The sequence below is a fragment of the Vidua macroura genome, chromosome 21 (genome assembly GCF_024509145.1).
Source record: "Vidua macroura isolate BioBank_ID:100142 chromosome 21, ASM2450914v1, whole genome shotgun sequence".
Lineage (NCBI taxonomy): Eukaryota > Metazoa > Chordata > Aves > Passeriformes > Viduidae > Vidua > Vidua macroura.
The window spans coordinates 1,841,777-1,861,128 of NC_071591.1; the positions used below are offsets into that span (position 1 = coordinate 1,841,777).

The 19,352-nt window shown below is 47.2% G+C and overlaps 2 protein-coding genes across 2 annotated transcripts in view; one reads left to right on the forward strand and one right to left on the reverse strand.

The window, feature by feature from the left end:
* Positions 1 to 9,304, reverse strand: part of MORN5 (MORN repeat containing 5) — a 14,616-nt gene extending 5,312 nt beyond the window's left edge. Inside the window, exons 1-4 of the mRNA XM_053996548.1 lie at positions 9,217 to 9,304; positions 8,767 to 8,914; positions 8,399 to 8,510; positions 7,397 to 7,528 (exon numbers count right to left, since the gene is read on the reverse strand). Of these exons, the coding sequence (XP_053852523.1) occupies positions 7,397 to 7,528; positions 8,399 to 8,510; positions 8,767 to 8,914; positions 9,217 to 9,263 (439 nt within the window). The 5' untranslated portion in view covers positions 9,264 to 9,304. The remainder of the gene's footprint in view (positions 1 to 7,396; positions 7,529 to 8,398; positions 8,511 to 8,766; positions 8,915 to 9,216) is intronic.
* A 36-nt stretch (positions 9,305 to 9,340) lies between these two features.
* On the forward strand, positions 9,341 to 11,868 carry NDUFA8 (NADH:ubiquinone oxidoreductase subunit A8). The gene is made up of 4 exons (XM_053996708.1): positions 9,341 to 9,448; positions 9,533 to 9,696; positions 10,996 to 11,161; positions 11,623 to 11,868. Exons 1-4 carry the CDS (start codon positions 9,398 to 9,400, stop codon positions 11,758 to 11,760), a joined length of 519 nt encoding a protein of 172 aa, XP_053852683.1. The 5' UTR covers positions 9,341 to 9,397; the 3' UTR covers positions 11,761 to 11,868.
* The last annotated feature ends 7,484 nt before the right edge of the window (positions 11,869 to 19,352 follow it).

The window sequence follows — 19,352 nt, forward strand, 5'->3', positions numbered from 1 at the left end:
AGTCTGGGGAGTCTCTTTAGGTAAATAAGACCCAGCTAAAGCTCCAGGCTGTAATGTGTTCCTCTAAGTAGCCCATTTCAGAATTGGTTCTTCTCACCAAATGTTGCCTGGCTAGTTTCTGCCTTGTTTTGGGGGGCTTTAGGGGAAGTTCCAAATCTTGGCAAAGTCCAAAGAGGTGTCACAACCACTGTTAGGTGTATTCCACAGTGAGCTCAAACTGCAGCCCACTTAAATCAGTGGATTTCTGCTCTCTGCAAAATGAAACCACTTGCCTCCTTTCCAATGCTCAGGCTAAAAGTAGTGGCAGAAGAGATTTCCCCAAGTACCACACTCCAGATTTATCTCTCAGCTGGGATTAGAAACAGCTGAAAATTCAGGGTGGCCTTGCTTCAGGGTGCTTCCAAGGGATGACATGAGAACACACTGTAATTTAGGTGCGTTTAATCTTGCTATATTAAATGCATATTGCAAAGTTTAGAATTATTTGCTTCTAACTATCATGTTTCTGTGTTGCTTATGGAAACCTCAGCTGTGAGAGACTTCTGAGGACTCTGCATGCTTAGGTGCCTGCCATGGCACAGGGCTGAGGCTGACAGCACTGGCAGAATCCTCACGGAGGCTTCTCTTAACTATTGCTTTCCCAGGAAAACACCTAGAAGTTTGCTAAAATTAGAATACCCAGTGGTTTGAACAGGGGGAAAACAACATTATTCACCTTAAAAACCTTGTCTGACTGTGTTAGGCCTTGGTAGCTGTATGTGTCCCTGATGTCTTGGAGGCTGTGTCTGCACTGGAGGCCTGGTGCCCTCTGAAATTCAGCTCCGTGCCTCCCTCCCCTGCCCAAGGGCAGGTTGGGGCTTGATGTGCGTGGCTGTCAGCCCCTCTGTGTGCTCTGTTAGGGCCCAGGAGGGGAGGCAGTGTCCCTGGGATGTGCCACCACCGGGACAGGGAGCGCTGGGAGCGGGCCCTGCCCGTGCCCACGGTTTGCAGGGTGTGTTTGGATGGTCTGTGTTTACAACAGGCCATCCTCCAGCAGCAGCCGAGCTTCCTCCCCGCTCGCAGAGGGCCAAGCACACGCAGCCCATTGTAAACAACAATATCACGGAATTCTTTCACATCCCTGGCTCCTCCCAGCACCCGCAGCGCAGTTTATCATGTTCTTCCACTGCACAATCACAATGACATGTGATAGCATCTCAGCCATGGGTTCTGCCTGGCACACCCCTTCCATTTCCACTGCCCCCTCCGCGTCCCTAGCACCCCTTTCCTTACTGCACCTGACCCCACCAACATCAAGGCTGGCAAGAAAATGGAAAATATGTTTTCAATTAACCTTTGCTTCCACCCACAGATTCTCACCCTTCCATTCTCTTTTAATTACTGTCATTCCAAAATGGCCCCCAAATGAACTTTCCATCTCTTGTAAAGGTTGTTTTCACGTGAGCTGTATATTGAATTTAAGTGCCTATAAGACTTGTGTGGAACCGGTTTAATGGATTCACAATAGGATGGTTAGCACCCAAACAAAGGTGTTATTCTTGGCATGCCACCCTTTGGAACTGAAACTTCCACAATTTTCAAAAAGATAAGGCCAGGAAACCAGAAGGAACAATATATCTGCAAAAGCTATAGCTGCTGAAATTACCGTAGTACTTACATCATGATGCAAATGTTAATATTATCACTGCTGGCTATAGTCTGGAATATAAATTATGTTGGTTCATAATCTATTTTGCTGAATGGAGGATGTTTCATGTTAAAACATGTAAGCCAAATTTAATCCAGAAATGTTCTTGGTTGCTCAGATGAGAAGTCCCCAAGTATCTCTGTCTGTCACCTGAGCAGATTTTGACACTGTGAAAGACATATGTATGAATTTTGTAATGGCATCCAAAATGTGCTTGATCTTCACACATTTCTATATAAAAAAATACCAAAAGAGCATATGATGGGTAGGAAAATTGGTCCAACATTTTAAAAAGTGTTTAGGGTAGAATAAGAAAGAAAAAAAAAGGTAAGAAAACCCCCTCAACTTCTCATAGGAGTCTGGGAGTGTAATTTTAAATGAAGTGGACTCAATTTCTCTCTGCCATCATCACTGCTCAGCCATTTGCCTTGCCCACTCAGCAGCCCCACTGTGATACTTGCCAGGGTTCTGCCTCTCCTCCTGCTGAGATCTGGCTCCTCAATTAATTTATTTGTTAAGCATTGGGGATTATTTAGATCCAGAGCTCTGACATCAGAACAAAAGCTATCTAACTAACAAATAGGAAGAGGTAGATAAGTGACACTTTGAAGATCCAGATCAAAGAGTTATAATACAATTTCTGACCTGCTTCTGGATGTAATATTTTTCAAAGCTTTTGACTACCACAGAGTCTGGAAAGCAAGTACCAGAAAAGTGGAATTGTATGAATGTGGCTAAAAACCTATGTCCTGGAACTAGACCCAAGGGAAAAAAGTATGTTGGCAGATGGAGGAGACAAGACCAGAAGGTGAATTTGTAGGTAGCTCTGTAGAGCCTTGTGGGCAAAGAGAAGAAGCAGAATGCCATGGCAGAGAGAGAAAATATTTTTTGCAGTGGTATTTTGGAGGAATATGAATCAAAGAGGCCAGAAGGAGGAACTAGCAGTAAAAAGGACAAGCACTGCAGCTGTTGCAAGAAAAGCAAAGGGCTACTCACATTCGTATGCTCTGCTTGTGTAAACGGAGAGCAGCACTGGCTCTCTGCTTTACAACCCTGCTTTCAGAAATAAGTTTGTCAGCCAAAGTAAAGAGAAAAAGATCAATGGATTGCAATAAATGGCATTTAACATAAAAATGAGTAAAATTTACAATCCAGTTAACTTGTTAAATGTTACAAAATCAGCAAACAATAGACACAATTTGTTTTGTTCAGAGCCCAGAGGTAGAGACCAAATCCTCTAAATTAATTTCTGCAAAAGCTGGGGTTTTTTTCCAAACAGGTCTGGATCCTATTCGTTGTAGAATATACTGATTACCAACTATTTTTAAGAGCTTTACACAAACATTATTTCTTTTGTTGTGTGAAATGCAGAATCAGCCATCTGGCAAATGCCCCAGAGCTAAAATCTTTTACATGACATATAATTCAAAATGATTAAATATACAACAGAAAATAGCTATAGCATTGCACTTAAAATAGCATGAACTTTTACTGCCGATCAAAACTGATTTCTTTAGCCTAACAAGTATCCAAAGAACAATTATTTGAAGAGCTTTTAAGAGTTTCAATATGTAGGAACTAAACCTCATCTAAATTCAGTATCTTAAGTCAAATAAAAAAGAAACAAATGTACAAAAGATTAAATGGTCCTGCCTTATAAGTAGACATTTAAATCTATGGGAAGCTAAATTCATTCGAACAAAAATACTATATTCCCTCTGTATGTGTATTGCTGGGGCTTTCCTCTCCTTGCTCAGGGCATCTGCCAAAACAACTCGTACATTCTTAGGCAATGACATGGGGACTAGCCTGGAATCAGGCTGTTCATCCACTCCCTCCATCATCAGAACGGGCAATTTCAAAGAAGAACAGGGAATAAAGCTCCGTGCGTGATCCCTCAGTGCAGTCAATCTTTTTTCCTGCACTGCAGTTGACTCAAAGTTAAATTTGCTGTCTTTTTTCCAGAAATACTCCAGGCCTGAAAAATTGCCAGGTCCTCATCCCACACCCAATTCTCCAGTAGTTTCTGAGAAAGAGCACGCAAACATCTGCATGTATTTGGGGTACATGAGGGTAGGTATAGAAATATTACCCTGAGCGATTATTGAGTGGTTATGGCTGTTTCTCAACTGCATTTTTCAGACAAGTCAAAGTCTACATTTCCCAAAAAGCACTTGGTGCAAGTCAGATCTGAGTTGTGAGGGGAAAAAAAAGTCCAAATGTAGGAGATTTCTCTCATGGATTTGTGTACTTGGATAAACCTGAAATGGTTGAACACATCGTTGCCGACTGTCCGAAATATTTGTGCTGCTCAGTTCTTTCAGACCAAGCATGAGAACCTCCATCCCAAGGTAACAACAAGAGGAAACTGTAAGTCTGTGATTAATAAGGCTTAGAATTAAAATGGCTTTGCCCCCTTGCCTGGGGAGTTGGGCCAGCCTCACAACCTCAGACGTTCTAACCCCAGACTTCTCTAAACTAAACGACAATAATGTTCTTGAATCTTGACCTTTTCAGCTCATAATGACTCCTGAAGCAGCAGGATTTTTCCTGCTGCTTTTCACGAGACTTTCAGGCTTGTAGAAATGCTGATTGCTGGCTGGCTTGGGACTGCAGCAACACCAAAGCCCCTCTTAATAAGACACTTGTCCTGGTCTTCTAGGCCTAATCCTGCTCTTAATTCATCTCTCTTACTGAGCTCTGAGCGAAAAGGCAGATTTTGTGTCTTTCTGCTCTTGATTTATAGGAAGAGGTACAAATATTTTTCAGGTAATACTGACTGCACTACAGAAAGCTCCCCTATGCACCATGCTAATTAAACCTGAAGAAATATGAAAATAGTAGAATAAATATTCTCATATTATAATGAGGAAAAGCATGTCTTATATTATTTAACCCATCCCTGTGAAAACCACAGGAGAAACAAAGCAATTTTCATCAGAAATATCTTTGCTTTTCATCAAGACAGGTGACCCAGGCAATCTGCTGAGATCTTTTCAATCTCAGCATAAAAAATTTCCTGGTTTTGATTGTATTTTCTCTTTGAAAGTTACGGGCTTTTCTGATATTCAGAGGGCCTAAAATCTGACTGTCACAGCTCTTCTTGTACCTCTCTGCTTTGCATTAAAAATAACGTCTTGTAGTTTCTACTTTTCACTGAAAAACTGGGAAATCTTCCGATCTTTCTATTGACCAAACTCTGTTACAAAGGTGCCAGGAGTCCTATTTCTGGGGAAAAAAAAAAAAAAAAAAAAAAAAAAGGAATACTCCTGGTGAAACAGGAGCCTGGTCCCGGTATCTATTAAAAATAAACAACGTATCTTCTTACAAATGAGCCTTCCCATTCTTATTTATGTGCTCAATTTTGCGTACTTCGCAATACTGGAAAAAAGAAAAACTTGAAGAACACATGGAGAATCAAGAGAAATTTGAGCATCCCCAAGGAAACAGAGGTTTAGGGACGAAGTAATAACTGAGAGGCTGTAATGAGAATTTGGAAAACTTTGCTAGATAAAAACGTATAACAAAGCTGTTGCTGTCATTTCATTCCCTGGGCCTGATTATGTTTTCACGACGGGCCTTTGCGCTGCTCTAGCAGCGAGAGCTCTCCGAGTAAATGAGGATCAGACCTCCGAGCTCGAGGAGTGCAGGGCTTGCCAGGCTCCTCAGGAGCCTCCGTGGGGCTCCACATCCTCTCATGTCCACGGAGAAGCGCTGGGAGCCAGCTCAGCAATTTCCAACAGCGGCTGCCCTGCGCTGGAGCTGTTCCTGGGTGCTGCCAGCCTGGGGCCAAGGCCGTGCCAAGGCTCAGGGATTCCTCCTTCTCTTCCACAAACAGCCACCAAACAATTAGCAATCGCTTCATAATAGGGCCGGGGTGAAAGGTGAGGGCTGGAGTATTCTGAAGCCTGCTGCCAGGGCTGAGGAAGATAGTGTCATTTTGGTTAACCTGTCAAGCTGTTGTAAGAACTTCCTGAATGCTTCCTACCATCTGCTTTTGATGCTTTCAAGACTTGGCTGGAAGCCTGGAGGTTTTCCTGCTCTTTCCTGCCCAACCTATAATGGAGTAATTCTGGATCTGTTCCCTGTCATCTCAGCCTCTTCCTCAGTTTCTTCTGCTTACAGCTGGGGTTTTTTTTTTTTAATTTTTTTTTTTTTCTCTTTGCTTCAGTGGCCTTGTGTCCTGAATCATCTCTCCTGGGGCGGCAGGAGTTCCTCTGATGTTGAACAAGTGCCGGGTTTTTCAATTGTGTTCATGTTCTTGAGAGGAAGGGTCTGGCCTACATGACACATTCCTTCTTCACGCTCACATCAACAACTTTAACTTTGTGTCCAGGCCCTGGCTGGAAGGGCCACACAAAGCCCATCTCCAGCACTGTCAGGCCGCACGCTGCGCCGGGCTGCTGGGCCAGTATTGATTGGTATAATTTGTAGGGTTTGAGATAAATGTCATAAAGGACAATGAGTTCAAAGAACAGATTAAAAAACAATAAATTGAATTCCAAGGCGTTCCCTCCTGTACTAATCTGTGTAGGTTCCTGTGTTTTTGGAAAGCATGTTGCTTATCTTCCTCATCAGTAGGCCCACTGCATTCCAGTATTTTGGATCAATGCCATTTGTAATAATCTAGATCAGTTTTTATTCAACGTTTATAAAACAGGCCATGTATCACAGGGTATATTTTATAGCAGATGGTATCTCCAATTCATTTAACCCCTCCCCACTTCCCTCCTCCAATATCACAGTGCACACTCACAAAAGCTCTTGAAAGTAGAGCAGAGCAGAATTTTTTTTTCAACAAATAGTAAATTTGCTGAAAAATGGAGTTTCCAAGCAACAAAACTGTTAAACTGTAGCACGCTGAAAATGAAATGTTCTGTTTTCTAGGAAAAAAAAAAAAAAAAAAAAAAAAAAAAAAAAAAAAAAAAGGTTTTCCAATTTGGACATTTGAGGGGGGAAAAAAAAAATCAGAGTCGGTGGCTGCTTTCAGAAATCAGTTGCATTTTAAAACCCTCTGCACTGAAAAGGCAATAAACACAAAGATTAAATAGCCAGAACACAAAGTAGGTTTTTTTCAGGTCAGACTACATTTTTTTTAGTTATCCCAGTGTCAACTGTTTGGGGATCATCCCTGGCTTTTAACTTGAAAAGTTTCTCTTTTGGCTTGGTAAGAACTAATTTTCCCCAAGGTTAATTAATTTGAGGACCTATCCGTGTATTTGCCAGACTCTACTCCAAACAGACCTCTCCAAGTGAAGGTTTCCTGCTCAGGAAGGTAAGACCCAGACTCATTTTAATAAACTGGACTATTCCAACATGTAGAGATCAGCACATGCTTAAGCACTTTGCTGGTTGACAACATGGAGCTTTTCAGCTTCCAGGATCAGAGATGTGCCCCTCACAACCACTCCCTTGCTTGAGATCATAACAGGAGAGACTGAAGATTTTTCTGAGATTAACATACCAAATGGTAATAAAACATATTTATTCATATATGCTTGGGAATACTTCATTGTAATTTTGCAAAATATGATTTGTACAGCTCTGGGGATACATAAATCACTGATAAAATAAATAAGTTAAGGATATTTTAGCTCAGTGATAATAGAACTGAGTCATGGAGCTGTTTATGTTTTGGCTTTAATCAGGCATCCTAGAAGATATAATAAACCCTTCTTAGTTTACCTTGCAGAAGAAGTTAAATCATACCTGCATTTCTCAGAAAATTGCGTTTGTAGTCAACAACTACTCTGGTTTTGGGGTTATAGAATCCATCACCACAGTCATAACAACCTTCTGGGATTATTTTGGGAGGATCCAGATTTGTAAGCTGAGCAATGCCTGAAGGGAAAAAAACAAGGTTTGATTTTTTTTTTTTTTTTAATTTATGCCTTTGATCAAGATAACTAACATACATCTCCATGGTGTTTGCTACAAAAATAACAGAGTTACCTCACGATAAACTTTGTAAAACATTTCATCAGTTTTGCAGATGGGGAAAATGAAAATGGAAAAATGCACACACAAAGGTTGTGTGGTAAAAAACGATCACTTTGATTTCCTCATGCACAGTCCTGTGATTCAGCCCACCAAGTTAACATTACGAGTCCAACCCTAAAATCCAAAATGGGGCCAGGAGAGAACCACTGGCTTCACAGAACTCCATGTCATCACTAAAATATTCTATGTATTGTGTGTATTAAGTTACAGATTTTACTCACTTTTTTTCCCTATAAACCCACCTTTTGACTACAATAAATAACAACATTATAAAAGTCTTTAGCAAAAACATAGACCGAACAGAAATGTCTGTTTTGGTATCTACTAAAAAGCTACGTGGGGCAGATGCTTGAGACTTCATTTGGTGTCCTGGATGCAAACTAATTGCTTTTGCTGGACTTCTCTGTATCAAAAGCACCCGGCTGATGCCGCGAGGGTGAGCGGCATGAAAGGGTTAACCAGGATGCCAAAAGCTGCAGATAACAAAGGGCTGTCCTGCTCGCAGAGAGCCGCTGTGGGTGCAGAGCTGCACCCCAGGCTGTGCTGGTGGAAGGTGGTGTCCACATTCTCCTGGCAGCATCTCAGGCTTGTGTGAAATTAGCCAGAGCATTTCTGCTCCATGTTACTCATGTAGCTGAATTAATCTTTCTTAAGCAAAGTTGTTAGTTTAATTCCTTCCAGACTCTCAGGATCGCAAACGCAATTTAGTACCTGGCGGTTTAAAACCAGAACAGATTTCTGTGTAGAATCTCCTGTCGTAGCCGTCGCAGTAGAGCCATTTTTCCTCGTCGTATTCGAGACCATCTGTAAAAGTGTATTTCCCCTGCAAAACACGTTTTGAGTGCAGAGTTAATAAACGTGATGGATGGACGGAACGCCAAGGCCAGGTCGCACCGGCAGAGCCCAGCGCGGCTCCGCTCGCCCTTTGTCGGGAATCCTGTCCGTGGTGCCCGGCCGCCAGCAGCCTCCCCCCTCCCCGAGGGGTCGAACGCTGGCTTGGCTCGGAAATCCGCGTGTTTCACCTCCAACCTCTGCCAGCGGAGGCCCCTCGGGGTGAATCCCCCCCCCCCCGGCCGTACCTGCGTGGGCACCCCGCGGTCCCAGAGCGCCCGGTATCCGCCGCCTCTGCGGCTCAGCAGCTGGCCCTTCCCGTGGAACATCCCGTCCCACAGCGAGCCCCGGTACTGCGTGCCCGTCGGCAGCGTGTAGTAGCCGAATCCTTCCATCCTGGAAGAGACGGCGGGGGTGAGCGGCGGCAACCCCGCGCCCCCGGCGTCCCCCGGTCCCCACCAGCCCCCTGCGACCCCTCCCTTGTCCCCATGGCCCATCTGCAATGCCCGCGACTCCCCTGCCCTGCCAGTACCCCCCTGCCCTCCCTTCGGGCCCGCCGCTCCCACGCGAACCCCGCTGTGCTCCGCCGTCTCCCCGCGCTCCCCCCCGCCCCTTCCCGGACCCCCCCCGTTTCCACCTTCCCCCAGCACCCCCCGTGTCCCTTCCCGTTCCCCCCGTGTCCCTTCCCGTTGTCCCACCTGCCGCGCATGACTCCCCCCAGGTACCGGCCCCGCACCAGCTCCATGGCGGCCCCGACGCCGCGTCCCGGTCACCACGGCAACGGCCCCGCCCAGGCCCCGCCCAGGCCCCGCCCCCCCCGCGCGCGGCCGCGCGTGCGCGGTGCGGGCCGGGCGCTGAGGGCGCTCAAGGAGAGCCGCCATGCCCGGGGTGCTGCGGGTGCCGCCGCTCGAGGAGCTCGACGTGCAGGAGGTGAGTGCGTGAGGGCCGGCGGGACCTTCCCCGCCCTGCCCTGCCTTCCCCGCCCGCCCTCACGGCCGCTGTGCCCCGCCGCAGGTGGCGGTGAGCTCGGCCGTGCTGAAGGCCGCGGCGCACCACTACGGCTCGCAGTGCGACCGGCCCAACAAGGAGTTCATGCTGTGCCGCTGGGAGGAGAAGGACCCGCGCAAGTGCCTGAGGGAGGGCCGGCAGGTGAACCAGTGCGCCATCGACTTCTTCAGGTGAGCGGCCCCCGGCCGGGAGATGCCGCCGCAGCCGCAGGGCCTGGAGGTGACGGGGCTGCGGGGCCGTGCCCGGCAGTGTCATTCGAGGCTGGCGGTCACTCGTTCCACACCTCTGCTGTGGAGACAGCCTGGGAGAGCTGCGGCTGTTCAGCCTGGGGAAGAGAAGGCTCCGGGGTGACCTTAATGCAACTTTCAGTACCAGCAGCGGCTACTAGAGAGCTGGAGGGGCACTTGTGACAAGGGTGTATGATGTGACAGAGCAAGGGGAGATGGCTGCACGCTGACAGAAGGCAGGTTTAGATTAGGTGTTAGGGAGGAATCTTGCCCTGTGAGGGTGGTGAGGCCCTGGTACAGGTTGCCCAGAGAAGCTGTGGCTTCCTCATCCCTTGGAAGTGTCCAAGGCCAGGTTGGATGGGGCTTGGAGCGACCTGGCATAGTGGAAGGTGTTCCCTGCCCATGGCAGGGGGTGGAATGAGATGAACTTTAAGGCTCCTGCCATCCCAAACTATTCTGTAATTCCATTATTCTACTTAAAAATGCTGCCGCCATCACGGCCTTCAAAACTTTTACACTTTCTTCTTAAACTTTAACTCCTGGGAATAGTGGCCATGTGTCTTATCTTGCTTATTTATACATGGATTTATCCTGTCACTTGAAGCTCTTTTGCCTTTGTTCCAGAGCACGCGGCCTGGGTTTTTGTTGGGAGCTCAGGGCAGTGGTGTGAGGCTGCTGCACCTTGCAGCAGTGATGAACTCCAGGAAACCAACCTGAGCATTGCATTGTCTGTCCTCCCTGTCTCACAGGTGAACCACTGAGAAAGCTTGAGCAGGTGCACCACCTGCCTCTCCTGACCAAACATGTAGCTCCAAGGCATGTGCCAGCACTGTTTGTGAAGGGCCTAATTTAATTACCTCAAGGCATGTCCACCTCCAGTGCAGCAGCTAAAACCTCTGCTCTAAGCATGGCTTTTTGAGCTTCCAGTTATTTGGAAGCGTTAGGGCACCATATAAGGTAACTAAATTATTTGGCAAAACAAAGATGTCCCGTGGAGGAGCTGTGAACATCCACCCAGCAAAAACCTCCTCCACATACCAGCTAAGTCATTGCTGCCATTAACTGTAGCTGCAGCGATGGAAATTCCACAGGCACCTGTATCAAATACGGACTTGACTCACGGTTTAGACGCTCCTGAGAACTTAAAGCTGCAAAAACCGCTTGTCCCCCACTGAGCTGAGGGTGGAGTGAGAAGAGGCTGAGCGGTGGTTGCTGAGGGGTTTGTGCTGTGCTGTCCCCCAGGAGCATCCGGACGCACTGCGCCGAGCCCTTCACCGCCTACTGGACGTGCATCGACTACACCAACCAGCAGGAGCTGCGCCGCTGCCGCAAGCAGCAGGCGGCCTTCGACTCCTGCGTGCTGGACAAGCTGGGCTGGGTGAGGCCCGACCTGGGAGACCTCTCCAAGGTAACTTCTTCGCCTTTGGGGCGCACAGGCACGTCCTGCTCGCCTTCCTTTATGCGCGTTTTTGTCCAGACCAGGTCTCCAGCATCTCACGGCCTGATGGTGTCTCGTGAACTCGGCGCTGGAAGTCTGTGGGATGGTAGAAGTCAAGACTGGCGGCATTTTCCAGGGTTGCTTTTCCAGAAGACTTGTGCTTTTCTTAGGCAATGAAATTCTTGCTTTTTGCTGTTCCTGGTGGAGGCTTTTCCTTTAGGAATGAAGCTCATGCTCACGTGGAGCTGTTCTGTAGTTGTGATGAAACAGCCCTCCTTTCCCTTTTCTTAGAAGTATTGAGGAGCCCTCATCAGCTGAACAACGTGTCCTTACTATTGTTTGCTTCTTGGTGGTCCTTCCTTGAAGTTCTGACTCAAGCTGGCTGTTAAATGCTGTGAGAAGTTGTGTCACTTCTTTGCATTTCTTTCCAGGTGACGAAGGTGAAGACAGACCGTCCTCTGCCTGAGAATGCCTATCACTCTAGACCCAGACCAGAGCCAAACCCACCCACGGAAGGGGAGCTGAAGCCCTCTCCCCTTGGCAGCAGGCTCTTTTTCTGGTCCTGGTGAAGTGGGCAGGCTGTGCCGTGACTCAAGTGCAGAGATGTGGCACTTGCACATGTAAATTGTGTGGTGTGTGCTGGGTATCACTAATAATTAAAGAGCCCAAAACTATTACATGGCTGAGCAGACTTCTTTAAACTCATAGCAACGAGAACAATGCATTTCCCTGTTTTGCTCAGAGCTCTCTGCAGTCACACAGCCCTTGGGACCCTCTGGGCACCAGTAACGTCAGCTGGTTGATCATGATTACCAGGATTGTCTGTGATGTGTGCAAACGCAGTTCCAGTCTTTGACTGCTGGCCCATCCATCACAAACTGGCGTGAGACTTGATTTACTTACTGAGAACATTGCCTCATGGATCAAGGAAACTCTGGGAACAAACAAGTCATTAATGTTTTCCCTTAGTCTTGCAAGTGATAATTGTGCATTCTTTCCAAGGGGCTCCTGTAGAGGTTTAACCTAAAATCTGTCTTGGAGCAAGGAGTTAGTGGAATCTGGCATTTGCTAGGTATGGGGGCAGTGCAGTTGCTGCCATAAAGATCCCTGTTGTGCTTCCCATCTGCTCATACAAAAATGGTTAGGGACTTCCACTTTTTGGACTGTTCTATTGGGGGAACACAAGCTACTTTATCAGAAAAATATCATATTAAATTTTCAATTTTATTTCAGGGAGAAATTTCTCCTAAAGGATCTTGTACCCCATTAAGCAATGTAAGAAAGGAGCTTTTATTCTGTCTCAAGGCCATGACTTAAAGGGTTTGGGGCAAATCCTTCCCATTTTTTCACTGTGGTGGTCTTTTTGATGGAGGAGTTAGTGAGCTTTTTAAAACTTATCTTTTCTACAATATATGAAAGTCATGTTTTTCACAGGAGTTGGATCTAGTCTTTCATTTGCCTCCATCCAATAGCAAAAACCTTTTTATCAAGGTCATAAAAATTCCAGTGAACTTGTTTTTCCAAAGCAATATGCAGTTTAACTTGCTCTGAGTGAGATTGTCTCACCTGAACCATGGCAAAGATTGGAACTGTGCTCTGCTTCTTGAGTAGCCTGCTGGTAGTAGGATCTGAAGATTTACCATCTCCTTGTTTGAGGTGGGATTAAACTGTAATGGTTCTATAGCTGCAGCATATGTTTCTGATCCATGGAGCTAGGGGGAAAATTGTATACCATTTATCTAAAAACAGCTTGTGCACTGTGTGGCCTCTGGGTTCTTGCTACTTTCTGCTGGGGTGCATGGACTGAAACTCAAGGCAGGTGCTATGTTTCCATTTAATGTGCATACCAGGCTGTCTTAGCAGCTCCTTGCCTAAATCCGTGAGCTGGTGCTGCACCTTTGCCGTTTCTCCTTGCCCATCACTGCCACCATCTCTTGCTGAAGGAAGATAACCCTTCTCTGCAGAGGCTGAAATTAGGACTAGCTTGGGCTCTAGTTGCATTCAGCTGAGTGAGTGGAATGAGGTTTGGCCGAGTGGAGGATGAATTGTTCTGGGATGTTAACATGTATCACATCAGATCTTTGCTGACCCACTCCAACGGTTGATCAGGAGTTTTTAGATCTTACCATGTTCTGTTAATAACTTACTATTGTCAGCATATTGTATGAACCATTGCACTGCTGAACATCTACTCTGGAATTAACGGGCATGGGCATTCCAGTAGCTAGCCCCTAATCACAATTAAAGAGTATTTTTTCCTATTAGATTGCTTCTGAAAAGAAAGACATTCGTAAGTAGGGGGGCAGGTTTTTTCAACAGCCTGATAGGAACCCCACCCTTTAGTTGGCTAATACTGTAAGAAAAAAAAAAAAGTGATTTATGCTGAGTCTCAAAGGTTTAAGATCATTTTCTGTTTCTTGACAGCTGAATCTACAGCCTCTTGGGTCAGAGCTGTGGGATCCAGTAATGATCATGGTTTAAATGTCAGAATTAACTGTCTGCTGGCCTAGATTCCCTCTTCGGTTTCAAGCAGGAGTGGGCAGGTAAAAGTACAAAAGAGATCAGCAGAGGAGGACAATGAAATGATAAAGTCAAGTATAATTCAGCTGTAGTCTGAGCATTTCCTTCATTAACCTCTCTGTAATAATTGTTTCTTGTCTTTATCTCTTGGCTAAATCTCTGGAAAAGTGTTGCCAGAGGCTTTTCATGGTGTTTTGGACAGTGCCTGAAGGCAGCTATTTCTGCTCAAAATCCTGTGGCTTTACTCAAACCTGGATGCCCCTTTGGAGCTGTAATGGAAACTAGAACAAGTGGATGTCGAGATTCAGTAAAGACCATAAAAGTATTTTTGAGGAATGTGTCTTGACAATTTTTTGGCAGATGGAGAGCAGACACAGATTCAACACAGATATTTCCCTGGCCCTGTGAGAAGTGTTATTTGTTGTGCTGTGGGATCTCAGCTTTGCCAGAATTTCTAATCACATGTTAAATTAACAAAATGTTAAGCCAGTGTTGTAGCTTATTCCACTGTGGGTCAGATTCGGCAGAACCTGCTCCATTCTTTCAGACTGTGTGTGGGAAGAGTAAAACCTGAGTGTAACTTCAAATCTCAGTAAGGTGGGACTGTGCATTTCTGGCGCAGCAGATTTGTGTGGCAGTAGCACAACAGCATATTTCCGAGAATGTCTCTCTTCAAAACATCTGGCAGTTGGAGATGCCCTGGTTTCAAATGGTTCTGCTCAATTCAGGACTGTAGAATCCTTTTGAAGCTCTCTCTGTGCTCTTGTACTGGAAGAGTTTAGAAGCCAGAATCCGTCTGGGCAGTAACAGATTTCAGACTCCCTCTTGTGGCTGCGTTAAGCTGATTTGGGGCATCTCTGTGAAGACTTTGCCATCGTGAAAATCCAAAGGCTACTTAAATACAAAAACTTGATTAGATCTTTTGTCTTTGCTATAAAATTCACATTGTCTCAACTTGATTTTTCCTACATATAAAAACTATTGAATATTAAGGGAGAGAAGGAAGAAAAATGATTTGAAAACTATTGCCTCAGTCACATTTGGTGTGGTTTAAGGAAGCTAAGGTAGAATCAAAGTAGATGGAGGTGTCTGGGAAGTCAGAGTGTTCATTATAGTTCCTTCTCTGAATCCAGAAGGGAGATGACCCTGGTGCTGCAGAGAGCAGGGTGGTTCTACACTTATTACTGGTGTGAAATGAGCAGGATGGGCAAGGATGGGGGAGCAGGTTAATTGCAATATTTACCTTTGTATGAAAACACATTATTTCTCTTTGTTAGGAACAGACATGGCCTCACCAAATTACTAACGTTAATATCTCTGTTCATAATTTTATGGTTTTTCATGTGAGCCCTTCTACCTGGGGACTTGATCTGAATCTAAGGCGCCTTCTGCGTGCCTGAGTGTGGTGCAAATAGTACTTTGGCAAAGGGAGGAGGTCTGAGAAAACACAGCACAGCAAACTAGAAGCAAATAGTCCGTGGTGTGAATTTGGCTTTAAAGCAGTAAATCAGCACTGCAAGCAGAAGCAGATGCTGGGTGGCTCCCAGACCCCCAAGGCAGGTCAGCAACAGCTCACTCACTGCTGAGTGGGCTTGGTGGGCTTCCTGGGCTTGGTTTCTGCTTCAACAAATTTCTCCACTCCCACGTGCTGCCAGAGCCTTGGCAAGCCCCACACAGGCACGGTGCAGGTTCCTCTGTGCTTGGCAAGGGCAGGCAGTGAGGGAGGAGAGCTCCAGTCCCCTGTGCCCCAGGCTGTGCCTGCCTGTGGAGAGCTGCTCCAGGCTGTCCCAGGCTGAAAGACAAGCAGAAGCTGCTGGGACATGAAGCTGAGACATATCCCGAAATAGGGGCTCAAAGAACAGAGTGTTTAATGGGGTAAAAGCTCTTTTTTGCATCCCAAGCATATCCCCAGTGCTGCTGCCTGAGGAATATCTTAGATCACGTTTGTCTGTTGCTGGTGCCTGAACAAAAGGATTCCAATCTGCAAGTTCCTGTGCTCTTGGCTGGGCTTGGCAAGTGCAGGTGGTTCAAGGGAGTGTTTGGTTCACACTGTGTTCTGCAGCACAAAATGGCAAACAGCTTTTGCAGTTTTGATAGGGTTTAAATTAATTTTTCCCTTCTCCCCGGGGTAAATGAGAGCTGGGAAGAATGGCCATGCCTATTGCTTTGTTAAGCTTGGCTTTGGCTCCAATTCTGGCACCAAGAAAGGAAATAAAATACAGGGAAGGGGAGCTCTATAAAAAAGCTATGGGTCTGCTCCCAAGTTGATAGGTTAAACCACACAAAACCCTGAATCTGAGGCATTGCTCTAATATTTGTAAAATCAGCATGGCAGCTCTTTTAAGGGCTATGAGTCAGCCTGAGGGTGGTTCAGCTCTTTATAAGTAGTAGCACAGCCTTCTGCTTCCATGCAAACAGGAGCGAGGATTTTAATGGAGCCAGAATTACCCCTTTGGTTAGAGCACTGTCTGACCTCTGCTTTGTTCTCGCTGCCTCCCGTGTGCAGCCGTGCCGAGACAGGAACCTGACCCAGCTTTGGGAGAAAAGGGCTGGATGGAGCCCCTAAATGTGGGATCGATGCAACCCTCTCTCCCCGCCGCCCCTGCCTGCCCAGCCCGGGCTCTCTCCGGGCTCTGCCGCTCGGCTCCTTGCGCTGCTCCCGGGGGCCGGGGCGCTCAGGTGTGGCCAGGCTGAGGCTCTCGGGAGCCGCAGCCAGCGGGGCTGACCCGGCCGTGTGCGCGCAGCTCTGCGCGTCCCCTGGCGCGGCCTCAGGCGCTCGTGGCCAGCCTGCGCTCCAGGCTAAACAGAGGAAGGTGAGGGTCAGCCGCAGAGAGCTCTGCCCAAGGCTCAAGAAGCACATTTTGGCAGAGGAAAGAAATACAATACAAGCAGGGAGGGAAACTCGACTTCCATCCAACCCCCTCCAAGCAGCTTTTGGCTCCTTACAGCTGCTGGAGTCTTTACTACCAGTTACTGGGCTCTTTATTTTTACAGGCTTTCATGTGTTTGTTTTCTGTCTCTTAGACCAGTGTTGCAGAGGGGACGGAGCAGAGCAGAACGGGAGCAGTGGGGACTGGAAGGTACAGCCCAGCACAGGGGGACAGGCAACCCAGCTTCCCTTTCCTGCCTGTCTCATTGTGTGGCCTTGGGGCACTGTCACTTCCCTCTCTGCCCTGGCTCCTCTGCGATGGGGTGGTTCCACCCAGCACAGCTCTCTGCTTGTTTACCATCTTTGTCCTTGTGAAGTGCCTTAGAGGAGTCTTGGGGGAAGCTCTGCCTGGGCAGGGCAGGCACAGCCGAGGCCCCGTGCTGTTCTCCTTGCCCAGAGCAGCAGGAGCCACACGGTCACAGGGTGTGGGTGGGCAGAGAGGTGGCTGTCACCAGCCCCAGAGCCTCTGCCCTCTCTGGGCACCCAGCTCTGTGATCAGAGAGGTAGCTGGAGACCTCACTGTGGAGTAGAAGATGAGAAATGTCTCTCTCATCACTCCTGGAGGGGTATGTCCCAATTCTGAACTGCTCCTGCCTGTCAGAGATCACAATGGCAGCGCCCTGCCTTCTGCTGGGAGCCGTCCTTTGCCGGTGCTGGGAATGGCTTTGTGCAGGGAGCTGAGGAGCACGGGAGCAGGTTTCAGCAGAGACAGTCCCCAGAACACGTGTAGCATCCAGCCCTTGCACACCCCTCTCTGCTCTCCATCACTGCTTGCTCAGAGCCTTTGTTTCTTCTACCCATGAGTGAAACCAGTTGTGGGAGGTTGTGCTCAGCCATGACATAATCTGAGTCTGGGACTCTACTGGAGGAATCCTTTTGAAGATTTACTAGTCTGGCTAATTACAATAAATCTGTGAAGGTGCTGTGCTCCAAATCATCAGAAATTAATAAGTGGAGGTTTCTGTTTTCTTGTGCTTTTTGCTAGGACACAAACCAGAGCAATTCTGGCTACATCAGCAGTGTTTTCTTTCAGGAAGGTCTGTCAGAGGCACATTAACATGTTCACAGAGCCATTGTCCATCTTTGGTTTTGGTAGCAGATAATTTGATTAAAAAGATGTCACTTCCTTTTTCCTTTCTCTGCATTGCCTTTCTGTGTTTGTTTCAGCTTGAGCAGCAACAAAGGTCTGCAGGATTTATCTGCTGTTTATTGACATTTTCCCTTTCTGAAGCGCATCCTTACGTTACCCCACAGAGTTCAGCTTGTGTCAACCACAGATGGGTGATTTGAGGAAAGGCAGCAGTAGCTGGAAATGCCCCTTCCAGCCTCATTCCATCACAAAATACCCACATTAGCAATGCACTTAAAAACTCTGAATTTGAATATCTGCTTCCCTTTTAGCTGTTGTTGACCTTAAAATATGTATTTGCTATTTTCATCTGTATTTTATGTATTCTACATTTTTGTCTGTATCCTACTTTGGAGAGGATGTGCAATTCCTTGTCATCTGGAGTAAGCCTGTGGTGTCTCATTCTCTGCTGGGACTGTCTGCTCCCTCTCGGTGTCCCTGCCAGGCTCTTCCTGCCTGGTCCCTGCTATTTCCTCTCCTTTTTCTCCCTGGGGTTGGAGCCTGGGCCACAGAGGTTGGTATCTCACCTGTAGCTTTCACATCCACGTTCACAGGTGAAATCCTGTGTTAAACCAAGACTCTGGAGCTGTGGAGAACCTCGGGGACTTCAAGCCCCATCTTGGTGGTTTTTTCTGCCACCACAGGCCACCTGCCCCACGGATCTGGGGGAAGAGAGGCTGAGCCCCTCAAGCACTGCTGGAGCTCTGTGTCCACCTGTCTCCAGTGTTTGCAGAGCACCTGGAGCAGCCCAAGCTCCCGGGTCCTGGCGCTGGGCCGAGCCCGTTGCTGGGATGTGGGTGGCTGGGCCCTGGTGGGCAGGCAAAGCGCTGTCGGAACAAAACTGAATTGAAGTGATTCTTTTCCTCTCCCCTTGGCCTGCGAGGAAATCTTTTTCCATTTACTATAAAACATGGTCCTTAATAGTGCTGAAGTGTTCTACATATTTTAAATAAACATGAGTGGATTTGAGCCCAGGAGGACATGAAAGAATGCAGCATTTGCGGGGTACCGGCCCGGCACACATGTCAGCAATTTGGCTGCCTTGTGTACTTTGGCTTTTAAAAAAGCATTTAAAAGTAAACAAATGAAGGAAAATCTGGCAGCTGGATTTCAAAGTAAATTGCTTTCAGCTGATATACCCTGTTTCCAGCTTGCTTGGGTAGTATCAAGCCATACACATCCAGCAAGAAAAGCGAGCGGCCAAGGAGAAGAGCGGGGGTGGGAGAGAGAACAAAAGCAGGGAAGTTCTGTGGATTTAATTCTTCCATTTCCTTCCTTTGCACCAAACCCTCCCTGCCTGTCAGTGCCCTCTCATCAGCCAGGCAGGTTCATGCTTCAGACAGCAAACTCTGCTCCATCTTCCCCTGGGCCCTGTTCTGCCAGGATCTACCTCCCTTCCATCACGTCTGGAGCAGCAATGGGATGGGATGGGAGTAGCATCCATAGAATGCTGCTCAGCTGTGACCTGTAGTGCTGCTTGAGCTGCTCTATCAAACCTTCATCCCAGCCACTGCCCCACCAAGCATGGGGACAGCCCCATCCCACAGCCCAGACCAGCGGGATGAACCCGTCCATGAGGGGTT

Excerpts from the sequence above, each read along its gene's own strand:
- NDUFA8 (XM_053996708.1), top strand. The coding sequence starts at position 9,398 with ATGCCCGGGGTGCTGCGGGTGCCGCCGCTCGAGGAGCTCGACGTGCAG. Across the intron at positions 9,449-9,532 it reads AGGAGCTCGACGTGCAGGAG|GTGGCGGTGAGCTCGGCCGT; the intron begins GTGAGTGCGTGA and ends GCCCCGCCGCAG. Across the intron at positions 11,162-11,622 it reads ACCTGGGAGACCTCTCCAAG|GTGACGAAGGTGAAGACAGA; the intron begins GTAACTTCTTCG and ends ATTTCTTTCCAG.